This window comes from Thalassophryne amazonica, chromosome 9 (genome assembly GCF_902500255.1).
Source record: "Thalassophryne amazonica chromosome 9, fThaAma1.1, whole genome shotgun sequence".
Lineage (NCBI taxonomy): Eukaryota > Metazoa > Chordata > Actinopteri > Batrachoidiformes > Batrachoididae > Thalassophryne > Thalassophryne amazonica.
Window position 1 is genome coordinate 6,619,559 of NC_047111.1, and position 9,662 is coordinate 6,629,220.

The 9,662-nt window shown below is 40.0% G+C and overlaps 1 protein-coding gene across 1 annotated transcript in view; it reads right to left on the reverse strand.

The window, feature by feature from the left end:
* vkorc1l1 (vitamin K epoxide reductase complex, subunit 1-like 1) overlaps positions 1-9,277 on the reverse strand; it is a 32,490-nt gene extending 23,213 nt beyond the window's left edge. The window contains exon 1 of the mRNA XM_034177532.1: positions 8,996-9,277. Within this exon, the coding sequence (XP_034033423.1) occupies positions 8,996-9,045 (50 nt within the window). The 5' untranslated portion in view covers positions 9,046-9,277. The remainder of the gene's footprint in view (positions 1-8,995) is intronic.
* Positions 9,278-9,662: the final 385 nt, after the last annotated feature.

A 9,662-nucleotide genomic window follows, 5' to 3' on the forward strand; every position in this document is an offset into this window, starting at 1 on the left:
ACAAAAACTGCATTTTCAATTTTAGAAGTGTTTATTTCTTGCTAGCTTTTACAAAATATATAACAAAGAGGTTATATTTACACACAAACGAAACAGTTTGCAGCTAACCTGTGACGTCACCATGCTAACATCTGCAAAATCTCTTGTAAAATCACTTCAGAGGTTGTTATCAGGTTCCAAAAACAGAGTTCTCAGTTTTATAAGTGTTTATTTCTCACGAGGTTTAACAGAACATATGACAATGTTATATAACCACATAAATGAAGTGATTTTACAGAAACCTGCCACTGACATCACTGTGCTGCTCCACTCTGATCAGCTGTCACCACTGCCACTCCAAAAAAAAGTGACAATAAGTAAAGGTTAGCCATCTTTGAACCTGTCAAAGGTCTGTGCCCAAAGAATGTTCCCCGTGAATTTGAAGTCTCTGGCAGGAATAGAACTGGATTTACGCTGAGCGCAGACAGATGGACAGACAGACACACAATCTTTGCAATACCTGATGGCCATATTTGATGGCCTCAGGTAAACACTGCACATGCCGACACTGTGGCTGTGATGCAACCAACTAGGCAGCCCCAAAGTATGTTGGAAGTTTATTAAGTGTGATTAAGCTTATTTCAAGTGGTGATGTTCCAGGACTTTTTCCTCCTCTTCCTCCCCACAGCTAACACTGCTGTTCACAGGTCAGTTTAAACTTTTACAAGCAACCCAGGCAGCTTGTGACTTCTAAACATGCCATTCTTACAAGTTCAAACTGATGACTCCGTAATCTGCTTTGATCGGGCTGATGCACTGACTGATGTCTGTTTCTCCATCTGCATTCTGCCCACACACCTCAGCTCCAACTCTGAACACTGACATTTACAAGTAGCTTTACAGACAAGGTCAGCTGTAAAATTAAGATGAACTAGACCCCAAAAGTTGCAACAGCAAGTCTCACTGGAACATTAATGCAGAAACTGTGACTCTGCTCTTAGCGCATCACTGCAGTAACGCTGTATGCAACAGCACAACAAACTGCTCACGGGTCGTTTCAAAGCAACAGAATGATTATTTCAAAGCAGCAAAGGTTAAGATGGAAATGCATTCTGTTTACATAACTGAAACTGAATGGGTTACTCACAGTCATTCAATTTATAGTTTTAATAAAAACGTGTTTTTGTCATTTCAATTAATGCGTTGTCTCTGACATGTCAGAATTAAGCTCCATCATAGCTGACACACACCTTCACCTCAACAACAAAATAAAATAAAATAACCTTCTGGTCAGACCGCTGGCTCGTCTTAGGAGACTATGAGATGGGTCAGCCAGAAGTTAAATGGTCATGAATTTTGCAAAGATGACAATTTTTCACTTAGCTACAGCATCCAAAGTTGTCTTCAATGAGGATGTAAAACTATTGACGAGATACTCTATCTCCCTTACAGAGTTTAGGTAGCTACTCTGCACTGTGTTGGTATATGGCATTAGAGAACATAAAGAAGGAATCATATCCTTAAACCTAGTTACAGCGCTTTCTGAAAGACTTCTAGTGTAATGAAACTTATTCCCCACTGCTGGGTAGTCCATCAGAGTAAATGTAAATGTTATTAAGAAATGATCAGACAGAAGGGAGTTTTCAGGGAATACTGTTAAGTCTTCTATTTCCATACCATAAGTCAGAACAAGATCTAAGATATGATTAAAGTGGTGGGTGGACTCATTTACTTTTTGAGCAAAGCCAATAGAGTCTAATAATAGATTAATGCAGTGTTGAGGCTGTCATTCTCAGCATGTGTGGATGTTAAAATCGCCCACTATAATTATCTTATCTGAGCTAAGCACTAAGTCAGACAAAAGGTCTGAAAATTCACAGAGAAACTCACAGTAACGACCAGGTGGACGATAGATAATAACAAATAAAACTGGTTTTTGGGACTTCCAATTTGGATGGACAAGACTAAGAGTCAAGCTTTCAAATGAATTAAAGCTCTGCCTGGGTTTTTGATTAATTAACAAGCTGGAATGGAAGATTGCTGCTAATCCTCCGCCCCGGCCCGTGCTACGAGCATTCTGACAGTTAGTGTGACTCGGGGGTGTTGACTCATTTAAACTAACATATTCATCCTGCTGTAAGGTTAGGTGAATTGAAAACTTTATAATTGTCCAGGTCTCCCTTGTAAAAGAGATCTTGATCTCAATGGAACAAACCTGGTTAAATAAAGCTAAAGCTTAAAGGAAACAATGCAGAATGAGGATCTACATCAGCATTAATTTGAGCTAAAATGAATGAGAATGACATAACTTGCTAAGGGCAGCTAAAGCCCAGTTAAGTATATAGCTTGTTGTGCAGGGTTACACATAAATGGACTGTTGGCTAAAAAAGGGACTGAAATGCAGCTGTTATTTACCCTTTTATTTAACCAGGTTAGTCCCATTGAGCTTGAGATCTCTTTTGCAAGGGAGACCTTGATAATTATATAGTTTTCAATTCACCTAACCTGCATGTCTTTTAAATGTGGGAGGAAACAGAGCACCCATAGCAAACCCACGCAAACACAGGAAGAACATACAAACAACACAGAAATGCCACAGGCAGGGATCGATGCCGTGACATTCTGGATGTGAGGCAACAGTGCTAACCACTAATCCAACATGCTGTCAGCTGTGAGGACTGATATGGGTATATTAATCCTACATGAGTTAAATCTCATTACCAGATAGGGGCCATTTCCTTACGTGAGGCTTTCCCCCCCAAAACAAAAACAGAGCCAGTGGAAGAGGAGGGTTGCTGATCTCTCTTAGTGGAAGTCACTTTCTTTGTATATAGTTAAAACAAGCTGTTCTTGAAAATGTGATATGTTCATGAATCTTCAACTGAAAGTCTGTGGAGAACTACGATGGTTTATGGACACCAAACAACAAGAAATTAAATTCCTTTCTTTGAATGTTAATGGCTTAAGCAACCCAGTCAAAAGAGCTAAAATAATGACCAGACTTAAAAAGGAAAAGACAATTTACTACAAGAAACTCGTTTATCGAACACAGAACATGAGAAATTTTTTAAAAATGGATTCAATAATATTTTAGCTCACATTCCAAGACTTGGAAAAGAGGTCTAATAATACTGATGTCTGATATAATCTAATCTGAGTACCAAAAATAAATAAAAGGTAAACAAGGAACATATATTATTGTGAAGGGGGTGATCAAGGATGATAACATTGAACATATATGCCCCTCCTGAGAGTAATAAGGAATTCGTTAAATCCTTATCTGACATCATCGCAGTAGAAGCAGAGGGTATCTGTATATGTGAGGGAGACCTTAATGTGTTCACGGACTACGACATGGATACAACTAGTTCAAAGAAAAATCAATCAATTTTTTTATATAGCGCCAAATCACAACAAACAGTTGCCCCAAGGCGCTTTATATTGTAAGGCAAGGCCATACAATAATTATGTAAAACCCCAACGGTCAAAACGACCCCCTGTGAGCAAGCACTTGGCTACAGTGGGAAGGAAAAACTCCCTTTTAACAGGAAGAAACCTCCAGCAGAACCAGGCTCAGGGAGGGGCAGTCTTCTGCTGGGACTGGTTGGGGCTGAGGGAGAGAACCAGGAAAAAGACATGCTGTGGAGGGGAGCAGAGATCGATCACTAATGATTAAATGCAGAGTGGTGCATACAGAGCAAAAAGAGAAAGAAACAGTGCATCATGGGAACCCCCCAGCAGTCTACTTCTATAGCAGCATAACTAAGGGATGGTTCAGGGTCACCTGATCCAGCCCTAACTATAAGCTTTAGCAAAAAGGAAAGTTTTAAGCCTAATCTTAAAAGTAGAGAGGGTGTCTGTCTCCCTGATCTGAATTGGGAGCTGGTTCCACAGGAGAGGAGCCTGAAAGCTGAAGGCTCTGCCTCCCATTCTACTCTTACAAACCCTAGGAACTACAAGTAAGCCTGCAGTCTGAGAGCGAAGCGCTCTATTGGGGTGATATGGTACTACGAAGTCCCTAAGATAAGATGGGACCTGATTATTCAAAACCTTATAAGTAAGAAGAAGAATTTTAAATTCTATTCTAGAATTAACAGGAAGCCAATGAAGAGAGGCCAATATGGGTGAGATATGCTCTCTCCTTCTAGTCCCCGTCAGTACTCTAGCTGCAGCATTTTGAATTAACTGAAGGCTTTTTAGGGAACTTTTAGGACAACCTGATAATAATGAATTACAATAGTCCAGCCTAGAGGAAATAAATGCATGAATTAGTTTTTCAGCATCACTCTGAGACAAGACCTTTCTGATTTTAGAGATATTGCGTAAATGCAAAAAAGCAGTCCTACATATTTGTTTAATATGCGCTTTGAATGACATATCCTGATCAAAAATGACTCCAAGATTTCTCACAGTATTACTAGAGGTCAGGGTAATGCCATCCAGAGTAAGGATCTGGTTAGACACCATAATAAGAAATCTGTCACAAAACTGGTTTAAAATACATGGGAGGAAAAAAGTTTTTTTGGATTTGTGGAGAGATGTGCACCCACGAAGGAGGGACTTTACTCATTATTCAACAACACACTGTGTACACCAGAATCAACTATTTCTTTATGCAGAAAGAGAACAGAGATAAAATATAAGACTGCTGGATCGGAGTGGCAGATGTGTCTGACCACAGTGCCGTCTATCTGAAGATCCAATGAACTGTAGACTGAAAGAAACAATATGGAGATTGAATGTGGGGATATTAAACAATAAATCAGTTGTTGAACAAATTAGGGCAGACATACAAACTTATTTGGAGAAAAATAATAATGGAAGATGGAGCCAGCTATATTGTGGGATGCTTTGAAGCAGTTATAAGAGGGGAAACTGATTACAATTACAAGAAAACTTAAAAGAGAAACAATAAACCAGTATGAGACCTATTTAGCAGAACTGAGTAACTTGGAACAGAAACGTAAGGTAAAAGGAAAAACTGATCCAAAAATACAACAACAAATGAACAAGGTGAGAAAGGAAATTAATAATTTACTCCAATATGAAACAGAAACAAAAGCAAGATATTTACAACTAAATTATTATGAAGCAGGTCCCAAAGCAGTGAAACTGTTGGCGAGACGTTTATGGAAACAACATACAGAAAATACAGTCAATAAAATACATGACCCCAAAAGAAACCAGCTTAAATATGAACCAAAAGAAATTGAAAATATTTTTAGAGACTACTACAAGGAACTTTATACGCAGCCATCAGTTTCATATCAGAATATGATATATGATATTAAGACTTCCCTTGACTACTTGGACCAACCCTAAGTGGCAAAAAACAAATAACAGCAATGACAACAATGGATAAAATTCAGAAAGCAACAGGCAAAGTAAAATCAAATAAGAGACTTGGAAGTGATGGATTTCCTTCCAAGTGGTACAAGAAGTTTGGTGAAGAACTGATAATTGGATTAGGATAAAAAATAATATCCCCCCTCCCACAAGGAAACAATAATTACTCTACTCCCCAAACCAGAGACAAAGAACATTATCAAAACTATAGATCAATATCAGTATTAAATGTTTATTACAAAAAATACACCTAAATGATAATAAACAGGCTACAAACATTTATCCCAGACTTGATAGATGAGTATCAACGTGGGTTTGTTATGGATAGACAAACAAGATAACATTAGGTTCTGCTGGAGGTTTCTTCTTGTTAAAATGGAGTTTTTCCTTCCCACTGTAGCCAAGTGCTTGCTCACAGGGGGTCGTTTTGACCGTTGGGGTTTTACATAATTATTGTATGGCCTTGCCTTACAATATAAAGCGCCTTAGGGCAACTGTTTGTTGCGATTTGGCGCTATATAAAAAACTGATTGATTGATTGATTGATTAGGAGAACATATGATATATAAAACACAGAAAGATAATATAGCAGCAGCTTTGATTAGTTTAGATGGAGAAAAAGCATTTGATAGAGTAATTTGGAAACTTCTATATTTATCTCTGGAAAGATTTTGATTCAATACTAAATCAACTTAGTGCATTAAGTCCATCTATTGCAAAATCACAGCTAGAGTCAAATCTGTCTTGAAAATTTTTGTCAAAATCCATGCAGTAGTTTTGACATAATCCTGCTAACAGTCAGACAAATAAACGCTGATGGTTTTATTACGTCCTTGACGGACATAATTAAAAGTAAATGGATGAATGCCCAACAGCCATGGTGGAGATTATGCAATGACATGGACCAAGACACACACACATTTTCTGGAATTATACGAATATACAACCCCTTTTACTGAGATGTCCACTCACTCATATTGGGATATGGAATTCCTAAATGTCTTGTTTTATACCTTGGGTATCTGGAAGGAACTGTGCATAAAGGAGACAAATATCTGGTCAGGATTCTTCTGGTAGCTGGAAAGGAGGACATTTGCTTGGGACTCCCCCGAAGCTAGCGGCGGCGCGACTCCTGTTGCAGCGGTTACCACACTCACATCACCTCAATTCTGTGGAAATGTGAGTGTGGACGTGATCTCGTTATTGGTGCACTTGTAATGACAATAAATCTCATCCATCCATCCATTACTAAGAACTGGCTCGAAAGTAATGCTACGTGTTACAAACAATGGTTGATAATTATAGAAGATGTACTTGTGATGTAGCACCTTACATATAAGCTGAAAACAAAGGAAGAACTTTTTCATAGAAACTGGTGAAAATGGTTGACAAATACACAAAAACATAATCAATAAGGTGGCCTGACACGCACTGTTTTTTTAGTTATTTGTATTTTGAATTTGTTTTGTTGTCTTCACAACATAGCTGCCCCAAGACACTTTACAAAGCTTAACCCCGGTCACATGGCATAAACGAAGGACACCGAAGCCAAAACAAAACAAGAAATCTGGACTTGCGTTGACTTTGAGACACTGTTTAATCATCGTCCAGTTTTGTTCAGTAGGTGGCACTTTGTCAGAATTTTCAATCTGTTGAAAAAGAGAACGAATCCCAACGACAACCTCAATTCGTCCGTATTCCGTTTTGCTTTCTGTCTTGATGGTTCCTCATCCTTTGCGTAGTTCCTGTACCATCAGCATTCCATTTGATTGTTGTCCAATCTCTCTCTCTCTCTCTCTCTCTCTCTCTCTCTCTCTCTCTCTCTCTCTCTCTCTCTCTCTCTGGCTAAGATGTGCATGTGCGCGCACATGTTGTCAAGATAACGCTGCTGCAGGTGGCTGGGGACAGTACAGACTCGCTGCAGAAATGATCACACACTGCAGCGTGGCTGGAACGCTGAGACTGACACCAGGATAAGTTCTCCCCGACAGAACAGAAGACATCTCATTTTAGGGAAAAACAGCTTTGGTCAGTTGTAGTATGTTGTCAATTTTACAACATTTGGAAAGAGGTGTCATTTGATTTAAAATGGCGATTCTCTTTGAAGTTACTAATTGCGGAATGAGCCGTCTTTCCACCTTTACTTGGCAGACAGCCGCAGCAAATCCCACAACACACATGGAGCGAATGATATTATCATTATCATTACTTTTAATGAGGGACAGTCGCTTTAGTTTACAAACCAGAAAGCAGGAGATATTATGTTCCAGTCCCACGGCAGAGATTTGCGTTGTTGGCTGCCCCACAAAAAAAGGCATGTTAATGATGAAAGAATACAACCTGTCCATGTGAAGCGGTGGACAATTCTCACAGAATCGCGCAGCGAGAGGACACGTACGTAGCCGACAGTACAGTAGAAGAACTGCTGCGCACAAACACAGGACAGCTGGACTTGGATGTTGTGTAGTAGACAAAACGAGGATGGAGTTTTTGTTTATTTTTTATTTCTTGCAAAACATTTTTGTCTCATTTTTGTTAATCAATAATAACGCACATTTACATAGTTTTAGTCAGTGTTTTTAGAACATTGGTGCCATCTCGTCATTATCTCGTCTTAGTCATGGGGAAAAAGGGTTGTTGACAAACATATTTCATCTCGTTTTGTCTGACAAAATGAACACTAATGAATGGGTTAATTAGGAATTCAGATGAGAAGTAGCACTTGCATTGTAAGGCACTATAACCTAGGGCTTTTTGGTCACGTGGTGCATCTTTCTGGGCATGATACAGTGAGCAGGTGCCTCAGCATTGAGCCTCCCCACAAATAGAAATGGCCCAGAGAACACACACTTCACCTGGCTGCAGCAGACAGCTACTTTCCAGATGTAGGGACTGTCTGGCTGTCTGCCTGGGTGGTTGCCAACCAGGACCGAAGCTGGTTCTATAGTGTGATGTATGTGGCAAAGCTCAGCACCAGCACATGCTATCAGACACAGCCATAATTGACATTTTGGTCCGTAATTATGGAGAAACACTCTCAGCTGCAGCTTTACGCACACAGCCAGGAGACACAACAGATCGTAAACAGTAACTGATTGTCTGAAATTTTCAGGAGTCAAACTCTTTCCAACCACACTGCCGACCTACTACCCAGTGGAATGTCAGTTACGGTCACATCAGCTGACTGAAGTGTAGTCAGCCCCCCCTCCCCCCAAAAAACCATGTCCAAGCCAGCTAACCAGCATGCAACCACTTGGTCCATTCACAGCAACTGTTTGACCAAGCTACGGTTAACTTTACAGCTAACGACGTTAGCATGAGCAACAAGTACGATGAGTTGTGTTAACATTTTTTAATAAATACTGACCAAAGGGATATCTAACGATGCAAATATCGCTACTTCTCTAACAACGTTAATAACGTATATACAGCGTATAATAATAACATGCACTTGTTAGCACTAGCAGCGTTAGCTTCGTCGCGCTGACCAGCTGATGTAGCGCTGTAAAAAGCGTAGAGTTTAAGGTCCAACATGGGTTATTCATGTCGTTTCGTCAGTGAGTAAACGTTAGTTTAACAGTGTATGTGTGTGTGAGAGAGAGAGACTTTAAACCGTGCAGTTTTTCCCTAAAAACACCACAATAACAGCAGCGCCTTCACTCAAATTTACCTCGAGCTGAACACTTTGGAACAGCTGATGGAACTGCTGACATCACACATTGCCCGATAACTCGGATCCCGAGCCGTTTCCCTCTCGACGTGAAAAGCGTACAGAGACAACAAGATGCCCAGTAGACAGACAAGGAGCCTAGCTATTCTCTCCCACCGCGGGGTGGACACTCTCAGGACGGCGCCGCCATCACTCTGTGGCCTAGCTGGAGACACGCATACACAGACCGACACGCACCGAGTCCGCCTGTCTGCGACGACGTGTCTACGTCACGACGCAAAAATGGGGCGGGGCGCCGTGCTCACGCAACCAGGCAAACACTGACTTATTATTATTTATTTATCAATGCTTATTTATTCGTGGTTAGGACGTATGCCCTGTTTGGTCCTTTGTGTAAAACCATTAAGACAAGAACGTAATTTTTACTTTGTAAGCACACATTGTCTTTGGCTACATATTGCAAATTTGGGGGAAATTTTTAAAAATTCCAAATATATCTGGTTGCAACATTACTACTTTTAATTCCATTTGAATGCATTGCCTATAGCGCTTCAATTTCTACCTACATATTTATTTTTGCTATTTTAGTCTACTTCTTCTAGCAGGACATTGGTTAGTGGTTAGCACTGTTAGCTGCACAGCAGAAGGTCATGGGATTGATTCCCAC